Raw genomic sequence first — 16,383 nt, 5'->3', positions numbered from 1 at the left:
GAACTTTACATAGTTAAGCAGAGAGGTTGACTCTCTTACTCAAGACCCTACATCAATTACATATAAAATAGCTTCCAGTGTGGGAAAATTATGTAAGTAACCTACACACGAATGCAGTATATATATTATATATATATTATATAAGTAGCCTACACACGAATGCAGTATATATATATACATATACATATACACACACTGCATTCGTGTGTAGGCTATATAAGTAGCCTACACACGAATGCAGTATATATATATATATATATATATATATATATATATATATATATATATATATATACACACACACACACTGCATTCGTGTGTAGGCTACTTATATTATATATATAAAAACCCCCCTCTCACCCCTATGGGTGGTATGTGTCTTCCTCAAACTCGGGTCCTCTACCAGAGGCCTGGGAGTTTGAGGGTTCTGCGCAGTATCTTAGCTGTTCCTAGCACTGCACTCTTCTGGACAGAGAGCTCTGATGTTGTTCCTGGGATCTGTTGGAGCCACTCACCCAGCTTAGGAGTCACAGCCCCGAGTGCTCCTACCACCACAGGGACCACTTTGGCCTTCACTTTCCATATCCTCTCTAGTTCCTCTTTCAGGCCCTGGTACTTCTGCAGCTTCTCATACTCCTTCTTCCTGATGTTGCTGTCACTTGGCACTGCTATATCTATCACCATCGCTGTCTTCTGGTCCTTATCTATTACCGCGATGTCTGGTTGATTGGCCAGTACCTGCTTGTCCGTCTGGATCTGGAAGTCCCACAGAATCTTAGCCCTGCTATTCTCCACAACCTTCTGTGGAATCTCCCATCTGGTCTTGGGAGGATCTAGCCCATATGCTGTGCAGATGTTCCTGTACACAATGCCCGCCACTTGGTTGTGCCGTTCAGTGTATGCTGTTCCTGCCTGCATCTTACATCCTGCCACTATGTGTTGGACTGTCTCTGAGGCCTCTCTGCACAGTCTGCACCTTGGGTCCTCTCTAATATGGTAGACCCCTGCTTCAATGGATCTGGTGCTTATCTTATCTCACGCCTGCCTTTCTCCTTCAGGACTACACTGCTACAATATACCTGCGGCAGCGCTGGATGGACCCCCGCCTGGTTTTTCATGGCAACAAGAGCTTCACTTTGGATGCTCATCTAGTGGAATTGCTCTGGGTGCCAGACACATATATTGTGGAGTCTAAACGGTCTTTCTTGCATGACGTTACTGTGGGGAATCATCTTATAAGATCAGATCATCAGGACAATCTGATGAGATATATATATATATATATATATATATATATAGATATATATACTGCATTCGTGTGTAGGTTACTTATATAATTTTATATATAATAGCCACATAGAGGGAGAGCAGGAATGCAAATACAGTTGCACTGGCCTTTCACCAGAGCTAAAAGTCCAAGAGCAAACACCACCTGCATTTTACCTATTCATCCTATTGAAAGTTCATTTGTTTAAGCCATGGAAGGCAATTGTGTAAGGGAAGGAAAGACTATGCATAGTAGATGATGAGAAAAATAATCCAGTGATGATGAAAAGAATAACACAGTTTGGAGTAATGGAGATAAGCAGGACCATGAATGAGTCATGCCACTGGTCCTGTACAATATTTGTTCCCTTTATTCATTATTGGGAGCTATATTCAGATCACTCAGACGGGGCAGGTGGGTTGCGCTTAGAGAAGAGGGTGATATGTTGAAGAAATGTAAGAAAATAACATGCTATTTAAGCCAAATAAAGTAGGAAGTGCAGTCAAAGCTTATAGTGTTAATCTTCTGTCAGGTCAGTACTAAACTGAGCCTAAGCCAGGGACTAGGGGTGCGATGGGATTGAAGTTTTAGGTAGGAGAGTCAAAAAACAAGATCTTGACCAACTGTTGTCCTGGTCCAGTGTCCTGGTCAAATTCCAGCTTGGTTGCAATATCCAGCCTGTCTAAAATCCCCCCAGCAGTTTCAAGTGGATGAAGTAGTTTGATAGTGCCCCCGTGATAAAGAGAAAATCAGGGCTCAGTTGTAATGGATACAAAGACAGTTCTTTACTGAACCTCCTGAGTACATAACAGGACTTTGTGGCAACCCTTGGCTCTCTAGTTTGCAGATGAACTAAATGCAGCTTTCATGATTGTGTAGTGTTGTTGTGCATCGTTATACAGCTACCATGTTCCTGCCCAAACATGGCTGCATTTCAGTGGCAGATGAACTGATTCCCTTATGTTCAATAGATGGTTTGTAAAATCCTTTGGTATGAAAGGTGCTAAATAAATTATGTTATTCTCACTCTTCAGATCTGATTCTCAGACTGTTGTGTGTGTGGGGAGGAGGAGATGGGGGAGTAAGTTCTACTCCATGACTTAAGTGATTGAAATGATACACTGTTAAGAGTTCCAGTATAGTGAATTATTAATACTGGTGATGAAGGGGAAAGCCTCTGGGTCATTTCAATTATTTATCTAGCCATAGAATATGTCTCTATAATGTTCTCCTTGACACAAGGGGAATTTAGGTGGGATGGGGAGGGAATATATTTTGTAGAAAGGGGTAATTTTACAAGGAATGGGCGACTGGACTCATGAAAATACCCTGTATTTGGTGAAGGTTTCTCTTTATATTTCCCCTTGGGGTGATGGCCCTTCTAGCCCTCTGAACATAAGGGCTTCTCCTCAGCTTTAATCCACTTTAGTCTTCCACAATCTGAAGGCTAAAGAGGAGGACTGGGGGTGGCTTCTGGGGCAACACCCAGTCTCATGCCTAAGCCTGCAAGAGTAGACTCTGCAGGGAACAGAATGGGAGATGAAAAGCTGCAACAGCTGCAGCCCACGGCTAAGTCTTCCATTGTGAATAATAACTTTGTGTGCCACCATTTTTGGTGCCCAGCTTCAGACCCCTCAAATGGGACTGACTTTCAGGACATGCTGAGCTCCTGCCTTTTGACAGTCAGCCCTCTGCCTTTGTCTCTAACTCAGTCCTTATATCCTCTCGGCTGTAGCACCTGAGTGCTTCATAATTGCGAATGGATTTGATCCTCACAGCAGCCCTGTGAGTGAGGAAAGTGCTATTATCCTCGTTTTGCAGATGAGCAGCTGAGGCACAGGGAGACCACGGCCAAGATTGTCAAAGGTTTTTAGGCACCCAATTCCCATTGAAAGTGAGTTAGATGCCTAAATATCTTTGAGGATTTCGTCCCAAGTGGCTATCTGGTCCCAAGGTCACAAGATGTCTGTGGCTTAGCTGGGAATTGCCACACTGGGCTCCCAAGAACAGAGGCACCCAATACCATCAGTCAATCTTGGTCTCCAACTCTGGTGTCTCAAACCTGGATCCCCTCCAGAGCACAGAGCCAAACTGGCCCCTTTCTCCTCAGTATGTAATCGAGACTGAGTCACTTACCATGTCACTCTCAGATATACTTGAAATACTTGCAACATCCAGGCTCAATGCTATTTGAACAGGTTTCCCTGGGGAGGGATAGAGAGGCTTAGATTAGAGCGAAAAAAGGGTGAAGGTAATACTATGTTGTTGTGTACTAAACAAAAGAAATGGACCCTTAGAATTCAGTATGGAATTCAGTTCTGCACTCAATCAAGCAGCACACATAGGTAGTCTTGCAAGAATTAGATTTTTTTTATAATTTTGATGCATAATATCAACTTTTATTTTAAAGATTTTTAAAGATTTTTATCTAGCTATTTAAATTTTCACAGTTGTGGGAAACTATAGGGAGGTCAGACAATCATTTAATGATAGTAGACACAGTTTAAAAAAGTTAATAAGTCTTGTAATCATTAAACCAAATTGTCAACATCAAAATATACAAAGCAAATAGCCTTAAAATCAAACTCTAATAAGTTATCAAGAAGCATTTGTCTTACTTTGCCTAACTGTCTATTTTGATAATTACTGATGGTAATACTTTTTCATCAGTTTGCACACATATGATGTAATCAACATTTACCTATACAAATCTAATCCTTCCAAGCCTACATATAGGGGTGTCCCTATGGCTGCCAGCAACCAAAGAACTAGACTAAATTTCAGAGAGTTAAACATGAGCAGTTTGGGTTATGCAACCTCATGCTCAAAAACTTTTCAGCGGACTGAAATGATCACGTGCAGCACCAGTGGCCATACACCCAGACAATCCAGGTAGGCAATATTTCCATGACAATCAGCCACAGAAATCAAGAGCCACACATGGCTCAGCATATGTAATGATAACAATCTTGAGGTGTTATATAACACTTCCCACGGCTCGATCTCAGAGTGCTCTAGAGAGGTGCGTAAGAAGTATTATCCTCATTTCTCAGATGAGAAAACTGAGTCCTGGAGCAATTAAGTGACTTGCCCAGTGAGTCAGAACCAGAAGCAGGAATAGAACTGAGCCCCCTGACTTCTAGTCATGTCCTGTCCACTGAACCACACAGCCTTTTCCTGATGCAAAGCAAGGCGGAGTCCCCAGCCTCACTCTTCCTCTACAGTCCTGCAGCCTGTCCCTGAGTTTGAGAGGGTGAGATTTTGTTCCCTACAATTCTGGTTATTCACGGATTTATAAGTGATTCAGGTGTCACCTTTTGTGAATCTAATCAACTGCCATGGCCTCTCATGTGAGCAGCACCCCTCGCTCAAAGTGATCACTGGGTTCAAATCAAAGCTATCTCAGGTACATCTCCATGTGCTGCAGTTACATCTCCCAACTGCAGTGTACGCACACGCTCATAGTGGAGACCTGATCTAGGGACTCTCCCAACTGTCTGTGCACAGAGTCTGACCTCCCCCGTCCCAGAGTGCTGAGCCCGGCACCTTGAGAACCTGCCAAATGGGATCTAAGGAAATCTTTTACAGTGAGTGAGCATTGTGTCCCAGTGAACCATTGTTTGGCAACAAACAGCGTGTTAGATTTGTTTTAATGTGGCCACCTCCATCCTGCCCTGTAATTGGAGTTGAACAGAGGACAGAGTGCTGGAAGCATATGGGAAGAGAGATTTGCTTTATGGAGAAAAGATACATGTTCTCCTTTGCATACCCAGCTTTGGAAATCTGCTCTCTGTCTCCTGGGATAGGGCCCATTTGACCCTGCTGCTTCACTGAGCACAGAGAACTCAGATGGCAGAAGCCTATCTGGAGAGGATGGAAGAGGAATTGCCAGGTCTCTGCCATTGTTCCTTATTTGCCTGATCTCATAAAAGCCTCTCAGTAGATGTACTTTAGGAGGGTATGGGCCAGGTGCAGGGCCAGATAGAGACTGCTGCTGTCTGTGCCACTGTTCCCCATCTGCCCTCCCTGCCCCCAGCTTCCTTACCCACAAGAAATTGCTGTGTAAAACAACAACGTTATTTTCATGCGTTGTTCCTTCAGAGGTAGTGCACAGTGAATACCCTGTCTCTCTCCCCGTCCCCCCAGGGGTGACGTGAGTGGGACAGCAGTCTGTGGGCATCACTACTCTACGGGGAGCATGAATTGTGATGCATTGAGGTCAGGAAGATTTGTGAACTTAAGAGGCCAAACTCCTGCCATTTCTGTAGAGGTGGAAGAAAACTCAGTCCACTTAGTAGAACAATGAAGTCCGAACTTGTGGGGTTTCCTATCCCCTGGGCAGGTGTTTCCCAAGTCAGGAAATGGGCCCTACTAGAAATTTAGTTAGCAGATTTCAGTACATATGGGGTGAAATTCTCCTCAGCACACAAGACCCACACAAGGTGACAAAGCAGGCCTCATTGGTGCTTATGGGCTTGGGTGAGCCCTCTGTGGAGTTCACTTCAGTGCCCGTAAAGTGAAACCCTTAAAGAACAGCCATTAGCTAGAAAAGAGGTAGCTTGTCAGTGACTAAAACACATGACAAAATGGAGACAAAACATCCCCTTTCACTGGGTCGATACACACACAATTTTACATTGAAGGAACCACATAACTTGGTAGTGTGGCTGCCTCTTTTCGAGTGCTGAAGCTAGGATTCACCACAAGAGGGCAGCTCCACCCTAGGAAATGTCAGAAGAGGTTAGTGTAAGTCAGTTTATATTTTGCCTCTTTTTATTGTAATAAGGGTGAACTTGAGGAAGATCAAATCCCATCAGCACAGTAGCAAATATATGGCACAGTAACATATTAGAACATTTTCTTCATAACCCACAGATCACAGACATTCATATGCACTGGGCCCAATACTCCATTCCCATTGGTTTCAGTGGGAGATTTGCGTGAATAAGGAAGGCAGAATTAAGCCCTAGGGCCACAGGGACCTGATCCTGATTGGTGCTGAGCACCCAAAAATTCTGCTGAAGTCAACAGGATTTGCAGGTGGTCACCATGTTTCAGGAACAGGCCATATATATCTATCTAGTCAACACGTGTACTTTTTTCGCCTATATGACTTGCTCAATCCTATATATCTTGCTGGTTAGAATTGAAGCCACCCACTTTCTAAAAGTCAGTTAGGTTTAACAAGATTTTTTAAATGTATCTAGAATTCATATTTTTCATTTGCCTAATAAGATTTCAAGTTGCAAAAAGGACAATTTTCAAAAGTGCCTAAGTGATTTAGGAGCTAGATCCCATTTTCCAAAGTGATAGTTATTTAGGTGCCAGAGTGCTGACAATTTTCACCCAATGTGATATGGACACATTAAACTTGTGCTGATATTGACTTGCATGCAATTAAACTTCTCTCTTCTATTTTATAACCATCTGTTGTCCTGTGGGACAAATTTCAATGAAGAGCTGGTATTATTCCACAATACCAGATGTAGTGGTCATTACTCTGTGTAACTCCACTATTGTAGAGATTTATCACCACACAAGGAAGATAAAGAGAGAGAAGCTATAAGGTGTAAGACAAAGCCAATGTACACCAGCTCCATTACATGGCATAGGGGTTGTAATCAGACTGCATAATGCTTGGTCATCTGCACTTCACAGAACATCCAGATATGCTCTGTGCACTGAGGAGGCTGCCCCTTCACAAAATTTAAGGCAAAGCCTGGGCATAGGCTGTTTAGAATTTAGTGTATATGGTTCCACAGTGGAAACAAATCCCCAGAGACTGGGACTAAACAGGAAGGAAGTGATAAGTGAGCAACTCTGCAGTTCAAGAAGGCAGGCTTCTTTCATTTGTAGCCACAATGACACTTACAAAATGGATGTCCATTAACAAATACACAGCCACACCAGGGGGACAAAATGAAACAAAGGGGCTGCATGGTTGTAACAGAGCAGAATTTAGCCCAAGGTAACTAATCTGACAGGTGTCAAAACTCTCTAAGCTTCCTGTTCTTTATTCCACAGACAAATATGTTCCAAGGGAATAAATTTTGCCTTCAATCATACACATGGAGTCCATTGAGCAAACAGAATTGGAGAGGGTAGGTGAGGATGGACTTTGGGCACATAGTTCCAGTCCCAGCTAATTTAACAGGGACAGAAACTAGTGCTTGCTAAAGAAAACCCATAAAACATCATTCTCTCCATGCAAACATTACTGATTATATAATCCTTTTATCAGATACTGAAATGTTCTGTTGACGTACCACCGAAGTAGGGCCTGAGATATTTGTTGTAGCCCTCTGTGAGGTTCTCAAATCCAGGGAGTGATACCATGTCACTGCTGTGTGTGTCCGATTTATGGCCCAGGGTGCACTTTCTAAAATATACAAATACATATTGTTAGGCGTGGTAGGTCATGTTGGGAGCATCTGTTGTGCAGCTGTAGCTGTGTTCCCTGCAGGCAGTTTCCCAAACTTGGGATGCCGCTTGTTTAGGGAAAGCCCCTGGTGGGCCGGGCCTCTTTGTTTACCTGCCGTGTCACAGGTCCAGCCAATCACAGTTCCCACTGGCTGCGGTTAGCTTCTCCAGGCCAGTGGGGGCTGTAGGAAGCAGCATGGGATGAGGGATGTGCTGGCCGCCGCTTCCAGCAGCTCCCATTGACCTGGAGCAGCAAATCGCAGCCAGTGGGAGCAGTGATCGGCCAGATCTGCGGACGCGGCAGGTAAACAAAGAGGCCCGGCCCACCAGGGGCTTTCCCTAAACAAGCGGCGTCCCAAGTTTGGGAAACACTGCCTGCATGTATATAGCAGTCCAACAGAAACTGCGTAAAACACTTCATCAAAGCCAGCAGCACTTGATTCTGCTGTTTAATTTGTGTGCGGGACAGGGACCGTGGGCAATCAGCATGTGATTTAATTAAACAGACAATCCAAAGTTTGCGGTGTTTTACAGCGGTGTAGGAGGGATATGATTGTCTGAGGAGGCTGCTTATGTCCAAAAATAGTTGGAATGGTGACAGTTGGAATTTGCTTATGACTTCCTTAATGTTTACTCATGTGGGTTCTTGTATTCGTGCCTATCACCTGTGACAGACCCAGGCCAGTGGGTACAGGAGTCTAGAAGAGGGCAAATATACTGTCACTGGATGAGTAGTTTTCTGTTCCCTGAGTGACCAGAGCAGGGGCTGCACTAGAGTAATCAGGAACCTGCTAGAACCAATTAAGGCAGACAGGCTGATTAGAACACCTGCAGCCAATCAAGGCAGGCTAATCAGGGCACCTGAGTTTAAAAAGGAGCTCACTCCAGTCAGGCGAGGGGGAGCCAGAGGAGAGGAAGTGCATGTGAGGAGCTGGGAGCAAGAGGCACAAGGAGCTGAGAGTGAGAGGGTGTGTTGCTGGAGGATTGAGGAGGACAAGTGTTATCAGACACCAGGAGGAAGGTCCTGTGGTGAGGATAAAGAAGGTGTTTGGAGGAGGCCATGGGGAAGTAGCCCAGGTAGTTGTAGCTGTCATGTAGCTATTACAGGAGGCTCTATAGACAGCTGCAATCCCCAGGGCCCTGGGCTGGACCCGGAGTAGAGAGCGGGCCCGGGTTCCCCCCAAACTTCCCAATTTCTGATCAGACACAGGAGAAGTTGACCCAGACTGTGGGAAAGATCACTGAGGTGAGCAAATCTGCCAAATAAGTGCAGGACCCACCAAGGTAGAGGAGGAACTTTGTCACACACCATAGTAGCTGAATGCTTCCCACAGTTATTATTTGTATTGCGGTAATACCTACGTGAACAATAATCTGGATTTAGACAAGGGAGATCATGCACAGACGCTATTTTCACCCTAAGAGGGATTATTGAGAACACAATTGAATTCCAAGGCAGTCTTGTCATCAATTTTGTGGACCTTCAAAAGGCATTCAATAGTGTAAATAGAGAAACAATGTGGAAAATTGTGGAACAATATGGAATTCCAACAAAATTAATTAACATTATGAAGACATTCTACGCTAGGGGTAGGCAACCTATGGCACGCAGGCCGAAGGCGGCACCCGAGCTGATTTTCAGTGGCACTCACACTGCCCGGGTCCTGGCCACCGGTCCGGGGGGGCTCTGCATTTTAATTTAATTTTAAATGAAGATTCTTAAATATTTTTAAAGCCTTATTTATTTACATACAACAATAGTTTAGTTATAGATTATAGACTTTTATAGAAAGAGAACTTCTAAAAATGTTAACATGTATTACTGGCACGTGAAACCTTAAATGAGAGTGAATAAATGAAGACTTGGCACAGCACTTCTGAAAGGTTGCTGACTCCTGATCTACGCCATCTCAAAGTGCTGCATTAAAATGGATCGAGTAAGCCATTCAGCATCAAGACAGGTGTAAGGCAAGGGTGCATCCTGTCTCCTTTTTTGTTTATGCTAGTCATCGACTAGGGATTAAAACAATGCAACGGTGATACACATGGCCTAAAATGGAACAATTCAAGGCTATTTGATCTAGACTTTGCTGATGACATCGCTCTTATCAGTGAAGATGCCAATGGACTACAAAAGTGCACAAACCAAGTAAAAGAAGTAATGGAGAAGATAGGTTTGAGATACAATGCAAAGAAATGTAAAGTCATGTTAATGGGGACTATAGGGACAGAAATCAAAACTGAAGAAGAGAAACTGGAGAAGGTGGACAATTTTACGTATCTTGGAAGTATCATGAAGATGGTACTAGTTCCGAGGAAATAAGAAGAAGAATTGGAAAGGCAAACACTGCATTTGGAAGACTCAAAAACATCTGGCAACTCAAAAACATCTCCCTCAAGACAAAACTGAATGTGTACAAGGCAATTGTTATTGCCATCACAACGTATAGCAGTGAGACATGGCAACTTACCAAGAAAGATATGCAAAAGCTGGATGCATTTAATCACAAATGTCTGAGAAGAATAATGGGAATAACATATAGAGATAGGAAGACTAATGAAGAAGTCAGAAAAATTACTGGACAAGGTACCTTCTCACAAATAATCTACAAAAGACAACATCAATGGCTGGGACGTGCTGAGAATGGAAAAAGAATGCTTACCAAATACTGCCCTTGAATGGAAGCCAGAAAACGCAAGAAGAAAGAGAGAGACTGTGAATAACATGGAAATGAACAGTTCTGAATGACATCAAGCACCTCAACCAACATAAAATCGGAAGATTTGGAGAGATGGGCAGTTAACAGGCAAGGATGGCAAATGTGGGTAGCCCAATATGAAGCAAAGTATGGGATGGACTAACTAAAGAAAGAGCTAGAATCTCCAGCCATGCCCCGGGACCCCATTGTGCTGTACACAGAACACAGCAATGGCCACTGCCCCAAAGAGTTTACAATCCAACAAAAATAACGGTAACAAGCCCCTTTCAGCAACAGACGGGCTTCTGTCTCCTCCTTTCTTACTCTGAATATGAAAATGCCCCTGCCAGCATGAGCAGAGTACTGTTAGTGATAGTTGCACTTAACTCTGAATGCAGTGCAGTTAGTAGCTGTTCTTCTCTCATCTGAGAGGGAGATCCAGTGTCTTGGTCTTGGGAAGCATCTTCCAGCCCCAATTGTCAGTATCACCATGCTGGCTGATAGTTTCCTCATTCAAGTGCAATACAGCCTTCTAAATAGGCCATGGCTGGATGGAGAGAGACAATCTCTCCAGTAGCCAGGACTAATCCAATGGGAGACTTTGAAAAGCAGGTCAGAGACCCTGAACTGAACTGGCCCCTTTAAGAGGCAGTGGGGTCCAGTGCTCTTGGACCCATGACCTGCTGCCCAAGTGGACTTAAGGGAAGGCACCTGAGCCTTATAAAGGTGGACAGAGTTGCAGGTGATTGGGAGATGCTGTCAGAGAGTGATAAGGTTCCTGGAGGGCTCTGAATGAGTAGGGGTGAGGAAGGCCAGTGGAGAAGGCCAAGCCTCAGACAAAAGGTGGTGGGAAAGCAGGAAGACAGACGCCCGGAGCAGAGGGGATGTGCCCAGCTTGGCACTCGTGAAAGAAGTAAACTTGAGAGAGAGAACAGATCTTCAGGGAGTATGGCTTAAGCCCAGCTGAAACTGGGGTGAAAGTTATAGGTTTTGAAGTCTATTAAAAAGACGGTGTGATGGCAAATGTTTTAAGTATGTGGACTTTTAAGGGGCCCCAAACATAAAAGGAAACTGAGGCAGGGTGCTGCAGAGCTACTCTTGGCCAGTAGGTGATGCTATAGGACTCAGTGGGATACCAGTGCAGAGTATGCAGTATTGAAGTAATATTTTTCCAGTGACTTGTGCTGCTAAGCGTGGGCCTGTCACCTGCAGAGATGAATGGAGGATCTCAGTGAAATTCTGTAGCTGTATTCATGAGCCTTGGCAAATAAAGCCATGATCTCTGGCTACATGTGTCTGCACCATGGTAATGCTGCTGAGGCACAATTGCTTCTTAAACAGAAGAGAAGCAGTGGCTAGACTAGGCGTCTGAGATTTTTGGTTTTTTTTTAATGCCTCTGGAGATCTTTGGCAGTAGGTAAAGACAGGTCAGAACCAACATCACAGGTCTGGTCTCCGGCTCTGGATCCAAACTCGGCTTGGAATTCTGGATCACAGCCTCCCTAGTGTTCAGGGTATTTAGATTTAGATTCTCCTACCAAGAGGAAAGAACAGAGGAGAGCAGACACTGATCTGAGAGTTAAACCCTCGAGCTTTTTTTGTCCCATGCAGTTCTCATTCATTGCACTCGGTGAACAGTGATGCAGCATCAGCTTCTAGCGAGACTGCTGAATTTTTTAATATAATTCAAAGCATCCATATATTTTTCTATGCATCAACTCATTGATGGCAAATTTTGAAGCAACATCTGGGAACATGCTCTCTGACACTGAAACCACTGAGTGCCACATGATGGGAAAGTTGAGTAGAGGTGATAAAGCCTATCAAACACCAAATTGGGAAGATAGATGATGCCATAATTGCCATTATGGAGGATAATGCTATGACAGGAACTGTTCGTGGGAGAACAGTGGCAGAGAAAAATGGAATCACCAGAAACATACATAACTTTAAATTTCTCTGTGGCTTGGTGTTGTGGCTTGACATACTGTTTGAAATAAATGTTGTAAGCAAGAGACTCCAAGGTGTTGACCTTGATATATCTGGAGCAATGGAACAACTGGACAAAGCAAAGTCATACCTACAGTCTTATCGGTCAGATGAGGGATTTCAAAACGTTCGGAAAAGTGCACAGAAGTTGGCAGAGAAACTTCACACTGAAGCTATTTTCCTACCCATTCAAGAATACAAGCATCACTGAAGTAGAAGGCATTTTGATTATGAGGCACAGAGTAATCCCATAAGAGACCCCAAACAACAATTCAAAGTTGAATTCTTTAACCAGGTGCTAGATTGTGCAATATAGTCAGTTGAAGATTTTCATGCAGCTCAGGGAACACAGCAGTATGTTTAGGATGTTATATGATATTCCAAAACTCCTGACTATACCTGAAGAAGACCAACACCAGCAGTGCAGGGCACTAGAGACAGTGTTGACACATGATGACATGCGCAATATTGATGTGAGTGATTTAGGTGATGAACTGAAAGCCCTTTCAAGATACATTTCAGCAGGATCAACTCCAAAGGCTGTTCTGGAATATATGTGCACTAATAAGATGACCACTCTCTTTCCAAATGCTTTTGTTGCTCTGCGCATACTTCTAACACTTCCCGTAACAGCTGACAGTGGAGAACGCAGCTTCTCCAAGTTGAAGTCAATAAAAACATATCTACGCTCCACAATGACACAGGAGAGGCTGGTCGGCCTTGCAACCATCTCAGTAGAACATGAGCTGGCCCAGACTATGGACCTTCAGGAAGCAGTTCAAATCCTGCAACCAAGAAGGCACGGAAAACACCACTTTGATTATTCAAACAGATAAAAATGCCAGTGTTTACTATGCAGACAAGAAAAGTTACATTTGCTGTTCAGGTGTTTGAAAGTTAAGTGTTACTTAAAATTTTTTAACATGGCATTTTAAGTTGTTAGTTCTTTTTTATTGGGGTAGGCAGCAGAGCAGTACCATGAGAGGAGCAGAACAGGAAGAAGGCAGAATTGAGACCTTTCAAATTTTGGCCCAAGTGAGGGGGCATGGGGATGTCATTTGTGCTCCACACCTCAGGTGCCAAAATGTTGTGGGCTGACTCTGGCTGGCCCTTTCAGACCTTGCTCTCCTAGTCTTTCAGTTCAGTTCCCACAATCCTCAAATCCTTATGTTGTCTTTCTTCTGAGCCTAGAAGCAGCACCTCAGTCCAGTCTTCTTCTAGTTCATGGAGTGCAGGAGAAGGAATACCCACTTAGGCTGGTGGGTTTCGCCCCAGTCATCTCACTCGAGTCCTTGGATGTTTCTCATCCTGGTCCTGCTCCTTTGGTGGCTTTTTCACAGTTTCCTGATGATAGCTCCCAACCTTGCTGCAGCCTCTTATTCCAAGTGTTGTTGATCTGCCAATCAGCTGCAGCTGGAGAGGTAGCGACTCTGTCTCTTAATCCCTTAGTGGGTGTGACAGAATGGGGTTCACACACCCAATTACCCTGCTCCCCCCTAAAAATATAGCACATGACCCAGCTACAAGCAGTGTGTTGCCCCCAGGAAGAGAAAAGTGCCAGAGACTCATTCCATGAAGTCATTAGGGATTTGCTGTTGCTATTGATTTTACATAGAAGATTTTCAGATACCACCCTGGCGGATGGAAGTATAAAGCCCTGATATAGGTAGAAGACAATATTGAAGAAGAGTCAAGCAATCTCTGCGTCATCTACAGGTCTGTCCATCACAGAATAGGGCCCTCCGCAGCTATCTTAGCAGCCCAATGAAGACTGGGCTAATTAGGTGACTGAGATTTTGTCAGCAGCCTACTGCCCTTGCAGAGCTGCCCCCACTATCCCCATCTGATGTATAAGTATAGGGTGTAAACGATGTCCTTCGCGATCATTTGGAACATGGGATTTGAAAGCCTAGAAATGGAGGAGATTTAGAAGTCTCCAAAACTATCCAGTATGGAACACGTGAAATGGCATCCCTCATTACAAAGCCGATTGGTTACAAGATCTAAAACTGCATCCCCTCATTATAAAACCCATATGTGAATACATCCATTCCTCCTCCCTCCCTGGTCACCACCTTTTGATAGCCAAAAGCTGTACCTCAGGCCATCAGCTCCTCCTTGGTGGTCACTGATATCCAGGAAATGCTTTGCACCTCGCTTGTTATTGTTTATGGACAATCCTCTAGTGTCAGAGTGTACCTGCGCAGCTAATGCCATCAGGAGAGGGAGGAATCCTATCTTCAGTGTCTGGGTGAATTGGGTTGGGAGGTGCAGGTGGCAGCCAGTACTAAACATTCATAGCCTTAGCCAAAGCTTTTCAAACTGAGCACAATCAAGCTGCTGTGTTCGGCTCTGTGCTTGCATGGCTAATGATCAGAAGTGGGTCTGAGCTCCAATGTGCAAAGTCACTCCCGGGGTGATCAGATGCAGAGTTTTCGTTCAGACCTATCTCTGCTAGTTATGTAAAAATTAGCATTCCATAGTTAGATGATAGACCTGATCCAGGGGTGTTTTGAAGAGAAATCATTAATGTGTGTGAAGGCACTTAGACACTGAGAGCAAGCTAAAGCACCTAGCTAGAAAGACAGAGAGGGGTCGTGTTCTAACATGGTGTAATTTCCCAGCGGAGCCAGGCCCTGTGTGCTCACTTACACCCTGTATAAAGTGGGTACAAAAAAATTGCCAACGGTGTAAATAAATGGATAATTCTGGTCTTATGGTGTTTATTCTGGTGTAAATGGCAAAACAAGGTCCAAGGCAGCGCATCATCATCCCACTGCCAGTACCTAATGGCAGCGAGGGCTATGCAGTGTGAAATGCAGTAGGTTGGGTTCTGGAGGTTTCTGTGAAATTTTTTTCTTCAGTTCTCACTTCTGTGGGTTTCATAGCCCTAGAATTTCACTGTACATTTTGGATCTGACAGAACCCGCAAATTCCAAAGCAATGATCAGAACTGCTCAGCTTCATGTTGTTTCAGGACTGAGGCATGAATGGTTTCAGCCTCCCTTGGAACTGGGCATCGGGTCACTTGAAAAATGCAGACTTTTACACTTTAATTAAACTCAAAACTAGGGGAGGGTCATGTGGTTCCAGATTCTCTAATGGAAGTTATACAAAGCTGCAATCTTTCAAGAGCCTGACTGAGCTGTAGAAAGGGGGCAGCACCTCCCTAGTGAGGGATTGTGACTCAGGGAGTTGTTCCCATTGCACTATCCTTTGGGATGGTGTAATCAGCTCTCTCCTGATGCATCCAGCCCTCTTAGGAAGCGATAGGAGGATTGGAGTCTGGACCATGGCTATTTTCCTTCCTGCCCCCAGCATTTATATCAACTACACTTCAGATGGTATTCTTGTCAGGAACCTTACCTTTGAGTTGGAAGAAAAAGCCACGCACAGATGAGGACAAAATATCTGCAGTACATTTCTGGAGTTTGTTTCAGTGCTGGCTGTGATGCTTCTACTGATCATCTGCGAAGCAGAAAGGAATGGCATGTAATTTACAGCATGTAATGTGCACAAGGCCAGCTCTAACTTTTGTGCTGCCCCAAGCCAAAAAAAAAAGTGCCTCCCCACCGAACCCCCCCCGAGATCCACCCCGCTGAACCCAAGAGAAAATCAACCCCCCCCCCCCGGAGTTCCATCCCACAGAACCAAAAAACAAAAAATCCCTGAGCGCCGCCCCACCAAACCAAGATTGGCTGCCCCTTATAAGGTGCCACCCCAAGCACGTGCTTGGTCGGCTGGTGCCTGGAGCAGGCCCTGAATGTGCACGAGCACACACAGTAATATGATCCCTGGGGAGTGGATGGGGGAAAGAGTTAAACCTTTCTTCTATAATCTGAACATCAGGGCCTGATCCAGCACTCTCAACACATATGGACTCCAGAAACTGTTCTCTCTTTTGGTTCTGTAATGATGCCCATCACCATGGTCTCTCAGCAATGCCTTCCACATAAAATAGGCTGGCAATGCTCAGTGTACTCCATGGAGGCTCTGGATTTGATATCA

General features: G+C 44.4%; 1 protein-coding gene across 1 annotated transcript in view; it reads right to left on the bottom strand.

The window, feature by feature from the left end:
- The window catches only part of GABRP (gamma-aminobutyric acid type A receptor subunit pi), an 84,632-nt gene that overhangs the window by 18,447 nt on the left and 49,802 nt on the right, over window positions 1–16,383 (bottom strand). The window contains exons 5-6 of the mRNA XM_050962234.1: window positions 7,534–7,646; window positions 3,404–3,471 (exon numbers count right to left, since the gene is read on the bottom strand). Of these exons, the coding sequence (XP_050818191.1) occupies window positions 3,404–3,471; window positions 7,534–7,646 (181 nt within the window). The remainder of the gene's footprint in view (window positions 1–3,403; window positions 3,472–7,533; window positions 7,647–16,383) is intronic.

This window comes from Gopherus flavomarginatus, chromosome 7, assembly GCF_025201925.1.
Source record: "Gopherus flavomarginatus isolate rGopFla2 chromosome 7, rGopFla2.mat.asm, whole genome shotgun sequence".
In the NCBI taxonomy this organism is placed as follows: domain Eukaryota; kingdom Metazoa; phylum Chordata; order Testudines; family Testudinidae; genus Gopherus; species Gopherus flavomarginatus.
Note: the sequence above shows the minus strand (reverse complement) of the source record. Positions and strands in the feature narration are given on the sequence as shown.